Genomic DNA, 22,146 nt, shown 5'->3' on the forward strand with positions numbered 1-22,146 from the left:
TCTTTTACAGTGAATTCAATCAGTTTAGCTGAAGGCGTGCACATGTTCATTTACAGTGAATTCAATCAGTTTAGCTGAAGGCGCACACATGTTCAATTACAGTGAATTCAATCAGTTTAGCTGAAGGCGAGCACATGTTCATTTACAGTGAATTCAATCAGTTTAGCTGAAGGCAAGCACATGTTCATTTACAGTGAATTCAATCAGTTTAGCTGAAGGCGAGCACATGTTCATTTACAGTGAATTCAATCAGTTTAGCTGAAGGCGTGCACATGTTCATTTACAGTGAAGTCAATCAGTTTAGCTGAAGGCGTGCACATATTCATTTACAGTGAATTCAATCAGTTTAGCTGAAGGCGTGCACATGTTGATTTACAGTGAATTCAATCAGTTTAGCTGAAGGCGAGCACATGTTCATTTACAGTGAATTCAATCAGTTTAGCTGAAGGCGAGCACATGTTCATTTACAGTGAATTCAATCAGTTTAGCTGAAGGCGAGCACATGTTCATTTACAGTGAATTCAATCAGTTTAGCTGAAGGTGTGCACATGTTCATTTACAGTGAAGTCAATCAGTTTAGCTGAAGGCGTGCACATGCTCATTTACAGTGAATTCAATCAGTTTAGCTGAAGGCGTGCATATGTTAATTTACAGTGAATTCAATCAGTTTAGCTGAAGGCGTGCACATGTTCATTTACAGTGAATTCAGTTTAGCTGAAGGCGTGCACATGTTCATTTACAGTGAATTCAGTTTAGCTGAAGGCGTGCACATGTTAATTTACAGTGAATTCAATCAGTTTAGCTGAAGGTGTGCATGTTCATTTACAGTGAATTCAATCAGTTTAGCTGAAGGCGTGCACATGTTCTTTTACAGTGAATTCAATCAGTTTGGCTGAAGGCAAGCACATGTTCATTTACAGTGAATTCAATCAGTTTAGCTGAAGGCGTGCACATGTTCATTTACAGTGAATTCAATCAGTTTAGCTGAAGGCGTGCACATGTTCATTTACAGTGAATTCAGTTTAGCTGAAGGCATGCACATGTTCATTTACAGTGAATTCAATCAGTTTAGCTGAAGGCGAGCACATGTTCATTTACAGTGAATTCAATCAGTTTAGCTGAAGGCGAGCACATGTTCATTTACAGTGAATTCAATCAGTTTAGCTGAAGGCGAGCATGTTCATTTACAGTGCATTCAATCAGTTTAGCTGAAGGCGAGCACATGTTCATTTACAGTGAATTCAATTTAGCTGAAGGCGAGCACATGTTCATTTACAGTGAATTCAGTTTGGCTGAAGGCGAGCACATGTTCATTTACAGTGAATTCATTCAGTTTAGCTGAAGGCGTGCACATGTTCATTTACAGTGAATTCAATCAGTTTAGCTGAAGGCGTGCACATGTTCATTTACAGTGAATTCAATCAGTTTAGCTGAAGGAGGGCACATGTTCACTTACAGTGAATTCAGTTTAGCTGAAGGCGTGCACATGTTCATTTACAGTGAATTCAATCAGTTTAGCTGAAGGCGTGCACATGTTCATTTACAGTGAATTCAATCAGTTTGGCTGAAGGCGAGCACATGTTCATTTACAGTGAAGTCAATCAGTTTAGCTGAAGGCGTGCACATGTTCATTTACAGTGAATTCAATCAGTTTAGCTGAAGGCGTGCACATGTTCATTTACAGTGAATTCAGTTTAGCTGAAGGCGAGCACATGTGCATTTACAGTGAATTCAATCAGTTTAGCTGAAGGCGAGCACGTTCATTTACAGTGAATTCAATCAATTTAGCTGAAGGCGAGCACGTTCATTTACAGTGAATTCAATCAGTTTGCCTGAAGGCGAGCACATGTTCATTTACAGTGAATTCAGTTTAGCTGAAGGCGTGCACATGTTCATTTACAGTGAATTCAATCAGTTTAGCTGAAGGCGTGCACATGTTCATTTACAGTGAATTCAGTTTAGCTGAAGGTGAGCACATGTGCATTTACAGTGAATTCAATCAGTTTAGCTGAAGGCGTGCACATGTTCATTTACAGTGAATTCAATCAGTTTAGCTGAAGGCGAGCACATGTTCATTTACAGTGAATTCAATCAGTTTAGCTGAAGGCGTGCACATGTTCATTTACAGTGAATTCAATCAGTTTAGCTGAAGGCGTGCACATGTTCATTTACAGTGAATTCAGTTTAGCTGAAGGCGTGCACATGTTCATTTACAGTGAATTCAACCAGTTTAGCTGAAGGCGTGCACATGTTCATTCACAGTGAATTCAATCAGTTTAGCTGAAGGCGTGCACATATTCATTTACAGTGAATTGAATCAGTTTAGCTGAAGGCGAGCACATGTTCATTTACAATGAATTCAATCAGTTTAGCTGAAGGCGAGCACATGTTCATTTACAGTGAATTCAATCAGTTTAGCTGAAGGCGAGCACATGTTCATTTACAGTGAATTCAATCAGTTTAGCTGAAAGCGTGCACATGTTCATTTACAGTGAATTCAATCAGTTTAGCTGAAGGCGAGCACATGTTCATTTACAGTGAATTCAATCAGTTTAGCTGAAGGCGTGCATGTTCATTTACAGTGAATTCAATCAGTTTAGCTGAAGGCGAGCACATGTTCATTTACAGTGAATTCAATCAATTTAGCTGAAGGCGAGCACATGTTCATTTACAGTGAATTCAATCAGTTTGGCTGAAGGCAAGCACATGTTCATTTACAGTGAATTCAATCAGTTTAGCTGAAGGCGTGCACACATTCATTTACAGTGAAATTAGTTTAGCTGAATGCGTGCACATGTTCATTTACAGTGAATTCAGTTTAGCTGAAGGCGTGCACATGTTCATTTACAGTGAATTCAATCAGTTTAGCTGAAGGCGAGCACATGTTCATTTACAGTGAATTCAATCAGTTTAGCTGAAGGCATGCACATGTTCATTTACAGTGAATTCAGTTTAGCTGAAGGCGTGCACATGTTCATTTACAGTGAATTCAGTTTAGCTGAAGGCGTGCACATGTTAATTTACAGTGAATTCAATCAGTTTAGCTGAAGGTGTGCATGTTCATTTACAGTGAATTCAATCAGTTTAGCTGAAGGCGTGCACATGTTCTTTTACAGTGAATTCAATCAGTTTGGCTGAAGGCAAGCACATGTTCATTTACAGTGAATTCAATCAGTTTAGCTGAAGGCGTGCACATGTTCATTTACAGTGAATTCAATCAGTTTAGCTGAAGGCGTGCACATGTTCATTTACAGTGAATTCAGTTTAGCTGAAGGCATGCACATGTTCATTTACAGTGAATTCAATCAGTTTAGCTGAAGGCGAGCACATGTTCATTTACAGTGAATTCAATCAGTTTAGCTGAAGGCGAGCACATGTTCATTTACAGTGAATTCAATCAGTTTAGCTGAAGGCGAGCATGTTCATTTACAGTGCATTCAATCAGTTTAGCTGAAGGCGAGCACATGTTCATTTACAGTGAATTCAATTTAGCTGAAGGCGAGCACATGTTCATTTACAGTGAATTCAGTTTGGCTGAAGGCACATGTTCATTTACAGTGAATTCATTCAGTTTAGCTGAAGGCGTGCACATGTTCATTTACAGTGAATTCAATCAGTTTAGCTGAAGGCGTGCACATGTTCATTTACAGTGAATTCAATCAGTTTAGCTGAAGGAGGGCACATGTTCACTTACAGTGAATTCAGTTTAGCTGAAGGCGTGCACATGTTCATTTACAGTGAATTCAATCAGTTTAGCTGAAGGCGTGCACATGTTCATTTACAGTGAATTCAATCAGTTTGGCTGAAGGCGAGCACATGTTCATTTACAGTGAAGTCAATCAGTTTAGCTGAAGGCGTGCACATGTTCATTTACAGTGAATTCAATCAGTTTAGCTGAAGGCGTGCACATGTTCATTTACAGTGAATTCAGTTTAGCTGAAGGCGAGCACATGTGCATTTACAGTGAATTCAATCAGTTTAGCTGAAGGCGAGCACGTTCATTTACAGTGAATTCAATCAATTTAGCTGAAGGCGAGCACGTTCATTTACAGTGAATTCAATCAGTTTGCCTGAAGGCGAGCACATGTTCATTTACAGTGAATTCAGTTTAGCTGAAGGCGTGCACATGTTCATTTACAGTGAATTCAATCAGTTTAGCTGAAGGCGTGCACATGTTCATTTACAGTGAATTCAGTTTAGCTGAAGGTGAGCACATGTGCATTTACAGTGAATTCAATCAGTTTAGCTGAAGGCGTGCACATGTTCATTTACAGTGAATTCAATCAGTTTAGCTGAAGGCGAGCACATGTTCATTTACAGTGAATTCAATCAGTTTAGCTGAAGGCGTGCACATGTTCATTTACAGTGAATTCAATCAGTTTAGCTGAAGGCGTGCACATGTTCATTTACAGTGAATTCAGTTTAGCTGAAGGCGTGCACATGTTCATTTACAGTGAATTCAACCAGTTTAGCTGAAGGCGTGCACATGTTCATTCACAGTGAATTCAATCAGTTTAGCTGAAGGCGTGCACATATTCATTTACAGTGAATTTAATCAGTTTAGCTGAAGGCGAGCACATGTTCATTTACAATGAATTCAATCAGTTTAGCTGAAGGCGAGCACATGTTCATTTACAGTGAATTCAATCAGTTTAGCTGAAGGCGAGCACATGTTCATTTACAGTGAATTCAATCAGTTTAGCTGAAAGCGTGCACATGTTCATTTACAGTGAATTCAATCAGTTTAGCTGAAGGCGAGCACATGTTCATTTACAGTGAATTCAATCAGTTTAGCTGAAGGCGTGCATGTTCATTTACAGTGAATTCAATCAGTTTAGCTGAAGGCGAGCACATGTTCATTTACAGTGAATTCAATCAATTTAGCTGAAGGCGAGCACATGTTCATTTACAGTGAATTCAATCAGTTTGGCTGAAGGCAAGCACATGTTCATTTACAGTGAATTCAATCAGTTTAGCTGAAGGCGTGCACACATTCATTTACAGTGAAATTAGTTTAGCTGAATGCGTGCACATGTTCATTTACAGTGAATTCAGTTTAGCTGAAGGCGTGCACATGTTCATTTACAGTGAATTCAATCAGTTTAGCTGAAGGCGAGCACATGTTCATTTACAGTGAATTCAATCAGTTTAGCTGAAGGCATGCACATGTTCATTTACAGTGAATTCAATCAGTTTAGCTGAAGGCGAGCACATGTTCATTTACAGTGAATTCAATCAGTTTAGCTGAAGGTGTGCACATGTTCATTTACAGTGAATTCAATCAGTTTAGCTGAAGGCGAGCACATGTTCATTTACAGTGAATTCAATCAGTTTAGCTGAAGGTGTGCACATGTTCATTTACAGTGAAGTCAATCAGTTTAGCTGAAGGCGTGCACATGCTCATTTACAGTGAATTCAATCAGTTTAGCTGAAGGCGTGCACATGTTAATTTACAGTGAATTCAATCAGTTTAGCTGAAGGCGTGCACATGTTCATTTACAGTGAATTCAGTTTAGCTGAAGGCGTGCACATGTTCATTTACAGTGAATTCAGTTTAGCTGAAGGCGTGCACATGTTCATTTACAGTGAATTCAATCAGTTTAGCTGAAGGTGTGCATGTTCATTTACAGTGAATTCAATCAGTTTAGCTGAAGGCGTGCACATGTTCTTTTACAGTGAATTCAATCAGTTTGGCTGAAGGCAAGCACATGTTCATTTACAGTGAATTCAATCAGTTTAGCTGAAGGCGTGCACATGTTCATTTACAGTGAATTCAATCAGTTTAGCTGAAGGCGTGCACATGTTCATTTACAGTGAATTCAGTTTAGCTGAAGGCATGCACATGTTCATTTACAGTGAATTCAATGAGTTTAGCTGAAGGCGAGCACATGTTCATTTACAGTGAATTCAATCAGTTTAGCTGAAGGTGAGCACATGTTCCTTTACAGTGAATTCAATCAGTTTAGCTGAAGGCGTGCACATGTTCATTTACAGTGAATTCAATCAGTTTAGCTGAAGGCGCACACATGTTCAATTACAGTGAATTAAATCAGTTTAGCTGAAGGCGAGCACATGTTCATTTACAGTGAATTCAATCAGTTTAGCTGAAGGCAAGCACATGTTCATTTACAGTGAATTCAATCAGTTTAGCTGAAGGCGAGCACATGTTCATTTACAGTGAATTCAATCAGTTTAGCTGAAGGCGTGCACATGTTCATTTACAGTGAAGTCAATCAGTTTAGCTGAAGGCGTGCACATATTCATTTACAGTGAATTCAATCAGTTTAGCTGAAGGCGTGCACATGTTGATTTACAGTGAATTCAATCAGTTTAGCTGAAGGCGAGCACATGTTCATTAACAGTGAATTCAATCAGTTTAGCTGAAGGCGATCACATGTTCATTTACAGTGAATTCAATCAGTTTAGCTGAAGGCGAGCACATGTTCATTTACAGTGAATTCAATCAGTTTAGCTGAAGGTGTGCACATGTTCATTTACAGTGAAGTCAATCAGTTTAGCTGAAGGCGTGCACATGCTCATTTACAGTGAATTCAATCAGTTTAGCTGAAGGCGTGCACATGTTAATTTACAGTGAATTCAATCAGTTTAGCTGAAGGCATGCACATGTTCATTTACAGTGAATTCAGTTTAGCTGAAGGCGTGCACATGTTCATTTACAGTGAATTCAGTTTAGCTGAAGGCGTGCACATGTTAATTTACAGTGAATTCAATCAGTTTAGCTGAAGGTGTGCATGTTCGTTTACAGTGAATTCAATCAGTTTAGCTGAAGGCATGCACATGTTCTTTTACAGTGAATTCAATCAGTTTGGCTGAAGGCAAGCACATGTTCATTTACAGTGAATTCAATCAGTTTAGCTGAAGGCGTGCACATGTTCATTTACAGTGAATTCAATCAGTTTAGCTGAAGGCGTGCACATGTTCATTTACAGTGAATTCAGTTTAGCTGAAGGCATGCACATGTTCATTTACAGTGAATTCAATCAGTTTAGCTGAAGGCGAGCACATGTTCATTTACAGTGAATTCAATCAGTTTAGCTGAAGGCGAGCACATGTTCATTTACAGTGAATTCAATCAGTTTAGCTGAAGGCGAGCACATGTTCATTTACAGTGAATTCAATCAGTTTAGCTGAAGGTGAGCACATGTTCCTTTACAGTGAATTCAATCAGTTTAGCTGAAGGCGTGCACATGTTCATTTACAGTGAATTCAATCAGTTTAGCTGAAGGCGCACACATGTTCAATTACAGTGAATTCAATCAGTTTAGCTGAAGGCGAGCACATGTTCATTTACAGTGAATTCAATCAGTTTAGCTGAAGGCAAGCACATGTTCATTTACAGTGAATTCAATCAGTTTAGCTGAAGGCGAGCACATGTTCATTTACAGTGAATTCAATCAGTTTAGCTGAAGGCGTGCACATGTTCATTTACAGTGAAGTCAATCAGTTTAGCTGAAGGCGTGCACATATTCATTTACAGTGAATTCAATCAGTTTAGCTGAAGGCGTGCACATGTTGATTTACAGTGAATTCAATCAGTTTAGCTGAAGGCGAGCACATGTTCATTAACAGTGAATTCAATCAGTTTAGCTGAAGGCGTGCACATGTTCATTTACAGTGAATTCCGTTTAGCTGAAGGCGTGCACATGTTCATTTAAAGTGAATTCAATCAGTTTAGCTGAAGGCGAGCACATGTTCATTTACAGTGAATTCAATCAGTTTAGCTGAAGGCGAGCACATGTTCATTTACAGTGAATTCAATCAGTTTAGCTGAAGGTGAGCACATGTTCATTTACAGTGAATTCAATCAGTTTAGCTGAAGGCGAGCACATGTTCATTTACAGTGAATTCAATTAGTTTAGCTGAAGGCGTGCACATGTTCATTTAAAGTGAATTCAGTTTAGCTGAAGGCGAGCACATGTTCATTTAAAGTGAATTCAGTTTAGCTGAAGGCGAGCACATGTTCTTTTACAATGAATTCAGTCAGTTTAGCTGAAAGTGAGCACATGTTCATTTACAGTGAATTCAATCAGTTTAGCTGAAGGCGAGCACATGTTCATTTACAGTGAATTCAATCAGTTTAGCTGAAGGCGTGCACATGTTCCTTTACAGTGAATTCAGTTTAGCTGAAGGTGAGCACATGTTCATTTACAGTGAATTCAATCAGTTTAGCTGAAGGCGAGCACATGTTCATTTACAGTGAATTCAATCAGTTTAGCTGAAGGCTTGATGCACATTTACCACATTTACCTTCTACAACAAATGTAGTTAGACTGCAGTTTAAGCTTATCTTTCGAGTAAATTGTCCATTTTCCATTCATAACAGTAGATTGGTTACTCTATGCCACAAACATTGATTTATTCAGCAAATGAATATTCATTAAGTACACATTCTAGTCACTTCTGCGCATAAGAACAGACAATGTATGAGTGGTTTCCTACTGTGCATCCCTGCAGTAATAAAAGCACGTTATTGAAAAGGTCTGCGCTCTTTAACACTGAATACAATACCTTTGCAATAAAGAGTACTAACAATAAATGTAAACTGTGAAAAAGGATAGAAAGAACTAGAGATCCTGGGAGCTGCATATGACCCTTAACCACTGTGCATAGATGCAGCATGTGCAAAGGTCAAAGGCTGGCTCCTTCACTTGTGTATGGGAGTGCCAGACTGAACAGCAGACACATGGTAGGATGAAAAAAAAAACAGCCAAGTAAGTGCCCTACTGACTGCACTGGGAACCATGAGGTATGCTCTAAACTTCCACCCAAAGTTCTAGCAATTCCTACTTGCCAATAAAAGCTGTATATATACAATGCCTCCTAAAACAATCCTGGTCTGAACATTTGTTCAGTAATATTATGATGATCGTTTCCCCTATATTTTTAGCAGATACATGTGACTTACCTGTTGCTGTCCTCCGGAAACTGACTGCCTCTGCACCACAGATTCTGTACCTCCTCTGGCTCAGACTGAAGTTTGTTCATGATGCTAATTAACAAGAGGCAATGTGCAGCTGTCAGGTCCGCAGGAAGCTCTGCAATGGGAAAAGAGCAATGACTGCCTCCTGTTGTTTTAATATAGGTAAAACCATGCAGAAAATCCAGCGAATTTCCCACTGAATATCCCCCAACTGTATTCCTAAACAGCCTCTGCCCATATATAACAACACATGCATCCTTTCTTTACCTCCTCCCTTCACGTTTCCTTTTAAATCAGTTACTATTTGCCAACTTAAGTCTGTATCCTTTTACTAAGTCTGGTAAAAGTGTGACAGCAAGCAGTTATGTAGCCCCAAATTACCCCACGTGTGTGTTACATGTTCGATACATGTGTTATCATCCATAGCACCCTTCTGCACCTCAGAAATGTGCTTGAACACAAGATTATCCACTGTCAGAGTGAAAAGGGCCAAAGGCAGCAGCACACTTTCCACAGCTGAACATCTCCAATCTGTTTCAAGGAGGAGACATGATCATATAGACACTCCAGTGCCAAGCGCATCAGCAAGAACTCAGGAGAATAATACATAACTCATCATGGGTCACTAATAATTGCATCAATATCCCCCAACTACAGATAACAGATACTAAATGACATGGGCAAGATAGAAACTAAACTTTGCATGTGATTGCAATGCATATATGGATTAGTGACATTTCCTCAACACCACAAAAAAAAAAAAAAATCAAGCCTCAAATCATCATCAGAAAAGACTGAAATCAGACCACCGGGAAAACAAAAACTCAAAAAATTTATTTTCACAAGGTCCAAGCTCCTATGCACTCTAACACCTTGTGTTAATTACATATACCGACTCTGAGATTGCACTACAGCAGATAAAGGACAAATTCCCTGATCCCCACTGAACTGTGATCTTGCAAAAAAAAAAAAAAAGACTAATGATTTTTTATCAATTATACTGTTTTTTACACAAACACACATTATATATACATATACTCAGCTAGTAGGGGAAGGGAGCTGCTTCTGAGACACATTTCAGCCATGATTTGAGTAAGAGAACAATACAAAATAAAGTATCAACAGTGACAGCAAAATTATTTTTTAAGCAATGCAGTTCTGTAACAAAAGACTTCACAGATCAGGTGACAAACATTCTACATTCAAAAGTTGTAGATTAAGATGCTGAATCCTGTAAACAGAGTTTCACAGTCACGAGTTCTAGATAAGATGTTGAATCTTGTAAACAGAGAAGAGCAAACAACACAAAAGGCAAATATATAATTCAGAGCAACAAACACAAGCCAGAGTTATGGGTTATGGAAGTTTGATTAGCATTTATATCTAAAATATTTACATTTGTATAATGTACCCAAGTGTTCCCAAAGTATAACATGAAAACTTGATATGTCTCAATTTCTGATTTCTGTTTGAAGATTATAGTAAGCCTGGGCATCTGATCACTTATTATTCACATTGGAGTGAACAATTTAAAACAGTCTTCCCTCTCTGGCATGCAACAGGATACGGTGGAAGGAAAGAATAAAGAAAACCCATCCATGTTTAGGAAACTTACCCTAGCACCTTGTATAGTACCTAAAATGTTGGCATTCAATTAGTGGCTAAGGATATAGTGCCAGATTACAGTGCCCATCAGCCTCAGTTGAGATATGCAACCAGATAGAGTGCTCTGTCTCTGACAGACTTCCTCAGAAGTACAAGGAAAGAGTGAAGAGGAAATGTTTTATTCCTACAGCATCTTTTATAGACCCGAGTGAAAAATACACACGACTTAAAAAAATCACAAATGAAGTGGCCTTACTAAATGACAGAAGTTACAATAATAAAATGGGCCATTTAAAACCTTATCTCTCCTTGGAAGAAGTTGATATCAGTATCTCCACTGAAACACAATTTAAATTATCGAAAATGCACACAAACTCCAGGGTATACCTCCTTTCACTGAGTGAATGGCAATCTTTGTAAAAGAACGCTTAAAATCCAGAAAACAATACATCAACTCAGGACTAGAAATTACTCCAGCAATTATCAGTAATGCTGAATATATTTATCATAAGAATCTGTCTTATTTTGTGTATGTCCACTACAGAACATAATGATTTCCTGACTTGAACAATGGAATGCAAAAAAACCAAGGAAAATACAACGCTTAAGTCTGGGATGTAGAAATAACTGACAATACAACGCTTAAGTCTGGGATGTAGAAATAACTGACAAAAACAACGCTAGAAATAACTGAAAATACAACGCTTAAGTCTGGGATGTAGAAATAACTGAAAATACAAGCCTGGGATGTAGAAATAACTGACAATACAACGCTTAAGTCTGGGATGTAGAAATAACTGAAAATACAAGTCTGGGATGTAGAAATAACTGACAATACAACGCCTAAGTCTGGGATGTAGAAATAACTGAAAATACAACGCTTAAGTCTGGGATGTAGAAATAACTGACAAAACAACGCTTAAGTCTGGGACGTAGAAATAACTGAAAATACAACGCTTAAGTCTGGGATGTAGAAATAACTGAAAATACAAGTCTGGGATGTAGAAATAACTGACAATACAACGCTTAAGTCTGGGATGTAGAAATAACTGAAAATACAACGCTTAAGTCTGGGATGTAGAAATAACTGAAAATACAACACTTAAGTCTGGGATGTAGAAATAACTGAAAATACAATGCTTAAGTCTGGGATGTAGAAATAACTGAAAATACAATCCACATGTGGGGTAATGCTACTCAATGCTAGAAGTCTAAACCTCAAAATGCACTCTCTCGAGGCACTCCTAAAAATGGAGAACATCGATATCTGTGCAGTAACTGAGACCTGGTTCAAGGCTCCAGAGAGCACCCTGCAATACCAGGCTACAACTCTTACCACACTTTTCGGCCACCAAACCAGGACCGAAACACTAAAGGTGGAGGAGTGTCCATATTCACCAAGGATATTCACACCACCAGGCTAGTTGGCCAACACAATGTGTCTGAAATTCTCCAAGTGCAACTAACACTAGGTAAGACTGCAATCCAAACTGTAGCTTGCTACAGATCCCCCACCATACCCCAAGATTCTCACTACACCTTTCTAAACATACTGGAAAATATTAAGATAGAACCAAACACCCTAATACTGGGTGATTTTAACTACCCTGCCATTAACTGGGAAAACTACTCATGTCCCAACACCTTTGCACAACGGTTCTTGGAATTCATAAATTCCAACGCCCTGGATCAACTAATCCATAGTCCCACCAGGGCTCCAATATCCTAGACCTGGTCATTACCAACATGGGAAATCAATGCTCCATACCTATGGTCACCCCCTCGTTAGTCAGGTCTGACCATAAGCTAATCACCCTTAACATCCACATCCCACCCCCACCCCTAGGTAAAGAAACCACCATAAAAAACTTCTCCAAAGCCAACTTAATGCTACTCAAGTCAGAAGTGACAAACTTCATGACACCCATGCAGACGGGAACTGAAAGTTCAACTGCTGAATCCTACACTAAGGCACTGTATGAGCACATCCACTCATGCATGAATCATGCCATCCCAAATAGAACCAAAATGCTCTCATCCAAAAAAAAGGAAGCCAATCTGGTGGTCCCCTGCCATAAACAAACTTTACAACAAAAGGAAGAAACTTTTGCAGAAAAGAGGAAAATCCCAGGATGCAAAAAAATCCTTTACTAGCCTCAGTAAGAAACTGAGATGCCTCATAAAATCCTCCAAAGCTAGTTACGAAAATAAAATTGCCAAAGATTCCAAAGACGACCACAAAGCATTCTATAACTATGTCAAGAATCTAAATAGCAATGCTCAGATCTGCTCTGAGCTAAAAAAGAATGGCATTAAAATATACTGATCCCAAGGATATTGCCAATATCCTGGCAGATAGATTCAGTGCCAACTTCATCCCCCTCTCACCCCCTAAATGGCCCATCTCAATACCGGAAGATTGCCAAATTCCAGTAATAACGGCCACACAGGTACAAAACGCACTCTCTAAAGCCAAGAATACAGCATCCATGGGACCAGATGACATCCCGGGCTGTGTACTACATGAACTACAATATGAACTGGCACCTCACCTAAGTGTCATGTTTAATCATAGCCTCACCTCAGGTTTCATGCCCACTGAGTGGCGCAGAGCTACAGTTATCCCAATCCACAAGGGGGGATCCACCTTGGATCCCGGAAACTACCGTCCCATCAGTCTGACAAGCCTTATCTGCAAGGCCATGGAGCGCATTATCATGGAACTTATAAACAAAGACATTGGCAACCTTCAAACACTGGACCCCACCCAGTTTGGGTTTGTGAAGGGCCGATCTTGTCTCCTGAACCTGATTGACTTCTTTGAATCAGTCTCCAGAGCCATGGACAAGGGTAAGGTGGTCCACACAGCCTATCTAGACCTTGCCAAGGCCTTTGACACCATCCCCACTCTGGAATCATAGATAAACTTACTAAGTTGGGCATTAATCCCTATGTCACCCAATGGGTTGCTAAATGGCTTACTGATAGAACCCACACTGTAAAAGTAGCCGACTCCAAATCCAGCTCCAGACAAGTGACAAGTGGAGTACCTCAGGGTTCAGTCCTGGGGCGCTCTTGTTTGGCATCTACTTCTCTGAAGTACAGGTCAACACTAAGGGACTCTGGCTAACAAAGTTTGCAGATGACTGCAAACTGGGAGCCATTATTGAATCACCAAATGATGTGGATACTCTACAAAAGGGCCTTACAGAAACAGATGCTTGGTGCCAGAGCCATGGGCTCAAGCTCAATGCCAAGAAATGTACTGTTATCCCCTTTGGGAAAAAACATGTATCCATGAATTACCATATAGGTGGCAGTACACTAAACACAGAAAGTGTGATAAGAGACTTAGGGACACAGGTGGACAGTGGTCTCACCTTCGATAACCACATCGCCACAACAGTCAGGAAAATCCTTCTATGTGGCACACCTCATCACGAAGGGCTTTTCATCCAGAAAAAAGGAGGTCATTGCCCACTGTACTCATCCCTCATTAGACCCATTACAGAATACAACGCCCCATTTGGTATGTACCTCTCAAGACATCTGCAACAACTGGAAAGGCCTCAGAAATACCTCACTAAAAGAATCACAGGCCTAAAGCAGATGCCCTACGCTGACCGCCTTAAAAAACTCCAGCTATACTCTGTCGCATATCGTGTACTCAGAGGCAATCTCTGCTTAACATACAAGGCCATGTCAAACCCAGAGCTGTTGGACATGCTACACTTAAAGAAATCCCAATCCCTCAGAGCTACATGCTCCAGGGATCTAAACCTCGTCATCACAATAAACAAAACATGCTGGAGGGATAGGTTCCTGACCCAGAGACTCCCCAGACTCTGGAATAGATTGCCCATACATGTGAAGCAGAGTGCCTCTTTGGACCTCTTCAAGAGGAACCTTGACGATTGGATGGGAGAAAGGAAATTCACCCCAGGGATCACGTCAGTCGCCCTGCTAGACAGGGGTCCAGGAAAGTAAATAATGTGGGAAGAAATAGCCAGGGAATTGTTATGGCTAGGCTTGTATAGGCCCTAGGGCTGATAGCCTAGTACCAACCTATGAACCTTATGTCTCGTGTTTACTCTTCACAAAATAAATATTAACTTGTAGTTTTTTTTACAAAGTAGTCAAATAAAATGTTTATAATATGTTTATATCAAAAGAATAATAAAAAACAAATGCGTGTCTTAAATTGCATTCTCATTGTTTGCACTGACAGATTGTTGAAGGCAAAGTAAGTGCTGAAGGGATTAAGGTATGTTATGCCATGTTTGTGTTTAATTACTGAATTGTCAGGTATCCATGGGAACCAGATTAATTAACATTAAACATTACTCTGGCCTTCTCAGGCTGGGGATGAGTCTTTAGAAAGAGGTCTGTGAGATAGTGGGTACCCGTAATGAATGTTACAAAGACGAGTCTTTAGAAGGATGTCTGTGAGATAGTGTGTACTCGCAATGAATGTTAGAAAGCTGCAGGCCAATACATCTTAAGCACAGGTGGACTATGTTTTAAAAAGGCATATTTGTCAAATGTTCACGTGAAGCTCGAAGTGAGGATTACTAGGACATCAAATGTTTAAAAAATTTATTATCTGTTAAAAGCTATGTAACGTCAGAGTTCTGCATGCATGAAATTGATAAGAAAAGGTATAACATTTTAAGGTTGTCTTTATTCATGGAGACTGGTCTGAAAATTAAGTAGGCAGTCTCCCAGCTCTGTACTCTACATATCCTGAAGCGTTATTCATGACTCAAGACTAAAGGGTAAAACTTGTGTTTATTTGTGAACTTTAATGCTAGGTACACTACGCAATGTCAAATAAATATGCTCAAATATTAACTGACCATGTTTATAAGAGCAAACAAACAGTATGAATTCCAAGTAAGGATGGTAATATATTGTATGTGATACAAACAAACCTATGATCCTTCTGCTCCCAGGCAAAGCTTATACCTTTACCACTGGCATTCCTGCCTTCAGCCTAAGAGTAAAATCACAGTCAGTCATAAGTAAATCATCCTGTCTAGGTTTTATGAATGGAAAACTATGATGCAATAAATGACATTATGAAAACAGACCATGATTTTCTTATTTATGACCCAAATAAGCCTGCTGAGGATAATATAAATGATTTTCATATTAACTTCTGTATTAATGAACACATAGCAGAAAGACACCAATACACAAGTCTACAAAAACTCTGGTGGAATCAATTCAACAGAAAAAAGGTATTGGCTTTCAAATATTACCCAAGTAAAAAATGTTGAGTAGATGAATGGAAAATACTTAATCTCCTTACTAAGTTTTCCAGATTTAACTAAGAACTTTGCTTATTTTCAAATGCTCAAAGCGACAAAAATGTATTGCTTAATTATATCTTTTCAGGCTTGTTGGCTGTTGGTGAAGCACCCTCCAAGAGGAAAAAACGCTGAGAGAAGAAGGGAGCCACTTTTGAGATTTTAAGTATTTTTTCTCTGTTTATTTGCTAAGTTTTTCTGCATAGCTGCCTAGCTTGAGCATTTTCTGGCTTGTTAAACTTGATTTCTGTATTAGTAGCTGTATTTAGAGCACAACCAAAAGCTGTTTGCTGAATTTCCTGTTTGCACTTAATTTTAAATCGTTTTTTTCTTAAAACTTGCATATTTTCTGTCCTTGACCTAGCACTCTTGTGTGGGGTCATTTACTGCACTGTTATAACTTGATATTACTTTTGAACCTCTGCTATCTCTGTAAAAAGCAAAAACAAAAAAAAATCTTGCTTTTTACCCACTTTTCTGAGAGTTAAAAAGTTCAGTTACAGGCTTGCTGTTCCTGAACTGTTTGAAAGTTTCTGTGAGGCCATTTTTGCTTGGGCTGAAGGAGGGTCTCTCTGTTGATCAGTGGCAGTGACTAACATTGAGCAGCTTCCTGCCCCGTAGAGGTGGTTACTGACTTGAAACTGTAGTTTTATTTTCCCTTTTGGGTCTATTCCTGCTTCTTTCCAGCCCCTGCTATCAAGCACGCTTTAACGTGCTTTAGCGCGGAATTGCCACTAGAGCAGCATCGGGCAGCGCCGGTTAAACTCTTTCTGGCTCCAGAAAGTCTGTTCTTCAATTTTTCCCTTAGAACTGCTCTGTTAGGAACCTAAACAGTTTACACCTACACTAAAAAGTGCAGCACTTGTTCCAAATAGCTTTTTCTTCTCAAAAAGCTCAGCACTTGTCTTATAAGCATATCCCTTGTCTTATAAGCATTCTCTTTGCAGGTCAAGCACTCCTGTATTATACAAATCTCTCACTAGCAAAACCCCCCAGGAGTGCCGACGTCCCTGCTAAGCCCACTACTTTTCTGTCTCATACCAACTCATAATTCTTTCTAGCATGTCAAAGGGTCAGATGCTGGCGTCCTCTCCTGCCCAGTTGGTGAATCTGGGAATTCTGAGACAATGTTACAATTGCCTCATGTACACGGACAACCCTCTCCTCCTCCCACGTAACACTAACACTTGTGAGAGATGCAGCTATTTAGCCAGACTGGAGGCTGAGCTCTCTCAACTCAGGACTGGCAAGACCAGGCAGGAGGAGAAGGCAACTACACACACCACAATACCAGTCTCACATAACTCAACCACACCACTGAATCAAACACATAAACACACTAAGACATACTCGGAGGCTCTGAGTAAAAATTTACCTAAACAGCAGAGGCCTCCAAAGCAGACACCCAAGCAACTGCAAACTCAATACACCACACAAACAACACATAAACAACAAAATCAGTGTGCAAAGCAGTCACTGCCCTTAAGGCCAAATACAACACCAAACATACTTGTCATAGGTGACACCATAGTCAGACACACTGACGTCCCGCTCACCAGACTGAGTAAGGAGAAGGTCACAGTAAGCTGCCTGCCGGGCGCTAGAATCCGCCACATAACACAAGCTCTCAGGTCTCTCAACAGCAGGTACAAGTACGACTCAGTCATTGTCCACGCTGGTGTCAACGACCTGAGACGTACCTCCTTGGACTACATGAAAAGAGACATTGAGGAGCTCTCTGATTATGTAGCCCAGGCAGGTATGACCCTGACCTTGAGCAGTATCCTACCTTCACCTAGAATTATGCCACAATACAGTGATAAGATGATCAGCTTTAATAATTGGCTTAAATTCTGGTGTCATTCAAAGGGGATCCAATGTCTGTCTGCCTGGGATGACATGCTGGACAAGCCACGCTGCCCAAGGGACGGCTTGCACCTGTCACCCCTAGGCTTCCGGATATTGGCAAAGGCTCTTGCCACCCCCATAGTGCCTTTTTTAGGCAAGGCTCAAATTCTAAACCTACCACCCTAGAACACAAAAAAGTAAAAAAACTAAGGGTAATGCTGCTCAATGACAGAAGTCTCAATCTCAAGATGCACGCACTCGAGGCCCTTCTCAGTATGGAGAACATCGATGTCTGTGCTGTGACAGAAACCTGGTTCAAGGCTCCTGAGAGCACCCCAGCACTATCAGGTTTCACCTCATATCATGCATTCCGGCCCCAAAATCCGGACAACACCAAGAAAGGAGGGGGGGGGGTGTCCATATTCATAAAGGACACCCACACCTCAAGGTTGATGGCAACGCACGATGCATCGGAGACCATCCAGGTGCAATTAACCATAGGCAAGACTGCTCTGCAATTTGTAGCATGTTACAGGCCACCCTCTCAAACTCAGGAACCTCACATGGCCTTCCTGAAAACAATGGAGGGGATAAATGTATATCCAAACACCATCATACTAGGTGACTTCAACTACCCTAATATAGACTGGGAACACTACTCAAGCCCAAACACTCTAGCCCAAAGGTTCCTGGAGTTTATAAACTCAAATGCCATGGAACAACTAATCACCATCCCCACAAGAGGAGAAAACATACTTGATCTCATCATCACGAACATGGGATCACAATTTTCAACACCGGAAGTATACCCCTCACTGGTGAGATCAGATCATAAACTAATCTCGCTGGAGGTCCTCATCCCGCCCCCACCTGAAATAAAAAGACCACAGTGAAAAACTTCTCAAAAGCCGACTTCACACTTCTAAAAACTAGTGTGGTCTCCTTTAAGGCCCCTGAGCCAGTGGTAAACATTACTCAAACCGCTGAATCACTTACAAATGCCTTCTACCAGCACCTACAGGACTGCATGGATCAGGCAATCCCAAACAAAACTAAGACTCTTTGTACCAAAGGCAAGCGTCCAGTCTGGTGGACCCCAGCCATAAACAAGCTCTACAACAAAAGGAGGAAGCTACTACAAGATAGAGCAAAATCCTTGAAAGGTAAGACACCTTTGATCATTATAAGTAAAAACTAAGAGCTCTCATAAAATCATCCAAGGCAAATTTTGAGAGAAAAATCGCCAAGGACTCAAAAGACAATCATAAGGCCTTCTTTAGCTATGTTAGAAACCTAGGAGGAAACTCCCAGATATGCTCAGAATTAGTTCAAAATGATGTGAAGATTACTGAACCTACAGACATTGCCAACATACTGGCTGACAGGTTCAGTGCAAACTTCGCCCAAAAGGAGGGATATCTATACCAGAGGATTGTAGCCCCCAAACATCTCCAACGCCCAGGTGAGAACTGCTCTCCAAAGCAAAAACACAGCATCCATGGGACCGGATGGTGTCCCGGACTGTGTGCTTCACGAACTCAATGAGGAATTAAACCCGCAGTTAGGACAGCTGTTTAATCTTAGCCTCACCTCAGGATACGCACCCAAGGAGTGGCGCACGCGACTGTGGTCCCACTTCACAAGGGCGGTGCCTCCACCGACCCTGGAAATTACCGTCCCATTAGCTTGACAAGCCTTATCTGCAAAGCCATGGAGAGGATCATAATGGAACTCATAAATAAAGACATAGGGAACTTGCAGACTTTGGATCCAACCCAGTTTGGCTTTGTCAAAGGCAGATCATGCCTTTTAAACTTGGTTGACTTTTTCGAGACAGTCACCAAGGCCATTGATGAGGGAAAGGTAGTCCATACAGCCTACCTTGACCTGGCAAAGGCCTTCGACACAATACCCCACTCAGGTATCATCGAAAAACTCATCAGCTTGAATGTAAACCCATACATCACAAGATGGGTTGCAAACTGGCTAAGTGACAGAACCCACAGGGTCAGAGTTGCTGGAGCCATGTCAGACTCAAAGCCTGTCACAAGTGGTGTCCCACAGGGCTCAGTCCTGGGTCCACTCTTGTTCGGCATCTACTTTTCTGAAGTACAAGCAAACATAGGAGGGTTATGGCTGACAAAGTTTGCAGATGACTGCAAACTGGGCGCCATAGTCGAAAACACATCTGACACAGATATCCTTCAGAAGGGCCTCACAGAAACGGATAACTGGTGCCAGAGCCATGGCCTAAAGTTAAATGCCAAGAAATGCATAGTCATACCCTTCGGGAAAAACAAGGTTACCCCTATCTACCATATAGGTGGCAATCCACTGAGCACAGAAGAAGTCATCAGGGATCTGGGGACTCAGGTTGACAGTAGCCTTTCGTTTGACACTCATGTTGCTAAAGTAGTTAGGAAAACCTTCTACATTGCCCACCTGATCATGAAGGGATTCACATCTAGATCAAGGGAGGTCATTGTCCCCCTGTACTAATCACTCATTAGACCTATGATTGAGTACAATGCCCCATTCGGAATGTATCTGACCCGACACCTGCAGCAGCTGGAAAGGCCCCAAAAGTTCCTCACCAAAAGGATAAAGGGTCTCAAAAATATGTCTTATGCTGCCCAACTGAAAGAACTCCAGCTCTATTCAGTCTCATACCGCTTGCTCAGAGGTGACCTGTGCCTGACATATAAGGCCATGTCAAACCCTGATTTGATGAATATGCTTCACCTCAAAAAATCTAGATCCCTCAGAACCACAAGGGCGGAGACTTAAACCTTGACACGGTTATTAATAGAACGTGCTGGAGGGACAGATTCATCACCCAGAGACTCCTATGCTGTGGAACAAAATCCCGGTACATGTGAGGCAGAGCACCTCGCTGGCCTTGTTCAAGAGGAATCTTGACCAATGGATGGGGGATCGCAGATATACCCCAGGGATTACTTCAGTGTCACTGCTTGACAGAGGCACAGCAAAATAATAGGCATAGTTTTATTCAAACTAAAGGGGTGGCGAAAGCCAAATAACTATGGGCTAGGCTTATAAATGCCCTTGGGCAGATAGCCTAGTATGAACCTATGAACCTATGAACCTATATATGAAAAACTGTGAGTATAACAAGCTATCAACAATTACGCGATCACGCAACCATTCAACATCAGCAGGAAGATATTCCAGGATAGATAGAAAATATATCACTTTGAAGCATCATTGCTTACTTGGCAAATGAGAAAAAAATTCCAATACTGATTTCATATCATGCTTCACTGTTTCTAGAAATAAAAATAGAAAGAACGATTATAAAATACTGGAGATTTTCAGTTTGGTATAGTATATCACATGCTTTACTGGACTGGTGGAGAGTCATGATATGACAGAGCAAACAGAATGTAAACATAGCAAACCAAATAACTGCAGAAATAATGGAGAAGCAAAAGGAGGGACAAAGATGGGAACTACAGGGCTATGCCAGGAAAAAACTGAATATGAGCAGTTTGTTCTGAGTGAATGGCAGTGGTGGCTTAGGGAACAAGACAAAAATGTTGGAGAAATGGACAGACTGGAAGAGGACATGTCAAGCACTGCTAGAAATAGATCATTTATTAGAAAATGAGAGGCAGTTTAAGTTAAAACCACGCAGAGAGACCTCCAAGGCAAATCCCCAAGACCACAAAAAATCCTGCAGTAAAACTTAGGCAAATTAAGGCAGAGGAATTTCCACAAATGGAAGATTCAAATTAATGGGAATGTTTGTGAATTACTTCTCCAGTTTGTACAAAGCAGACACAAAGGGCACAATAAGCAAATAAGACATTCAAAATGTTATGGGAAAGGTGCCAATCCTACAACTTACACCTACACAGGCTAAAAATGTAATACGAATCACTAACAATGGAGGAAATACACATACTACTCCTATGCTTCATAAGAATGACATTCTCAAGGTTAGACAGCATCCCAGGAGAGAGACACAAACTAGGGAAGAAGCCCAGGAAGAAGAAAACTGATACCATTATTTAATTATTTAATTCAGTTTTGCTTACTGGAGTTGTTCCATCCTTGTGGAAAGTAATACCGAAAGCAGGTAAGGATGTAAAACTGCCAAACCCTTACAGACAAATCTCTGTCCAAATAAGATCTACAAGATAAACCCAAAAATAAACACTGCAACGGCAGGGATCCACACCACGAAAATCTTTAAACAATTGTACACGATTGAGCGCTTTCTTCCCTGCTACCAGGGATTTCCATCAGATTCTGATGAAATCCCTGGTAGAAGGGAAGAAAGCGTGCAATCGTGTACAATTGTTTAAATAAAGATTTTCGTGGTGTGGATCCCTGCCGTTGCAGTGTTTATTTTTGGGTTTAATTTGTGGACTTGGCACTGTTTGGCTCTATTTCATAAGGTTAAGATCTACAAGATATTTA

At 40.6% G+C, this 22,146-nt stretch overlaps 1 protein-coding gene across 1 annotated transcript in view; it reads right to left on the reverse strand.

Moving 5' to 3' along the window:
* Nucleotides 1-22,146, reverse strand: part of CCHR10.PART0H1orf112 (chromosome chr10.part0 C1orf112 homolog) — a 2,885,111-nt gene that overhangs the window by 1,930,447 nt on the left and 932,518 nt on the right. Inside the window, exon 13 of the mRNA XM_044086752.1 lies at nt 8,927-9,056. Within this exon, the coding sequence (XP_043942687.1) occupies nt 8,927-9,056 (130 nt within the window). The remainder of the gene's footprint in view (nt 1-8,926; nt 9,057-22,146) is intronic.

The sequence above is a fragment of the Protopterus annectens genome, chromosome 10.part0 (genome assembly GCF_019279795.1).
Source record: "Protopterus annectens isolate FY-2018-M chromosome 10.part0, PAN1.0, whole genome shotgun sequence".
Classification (NCBI taxonomy): Eukaryota; Metazoa; Chordata; order Ceratodontiformes; family Protopteridae; genus Protopterus; species Protopterus annectens.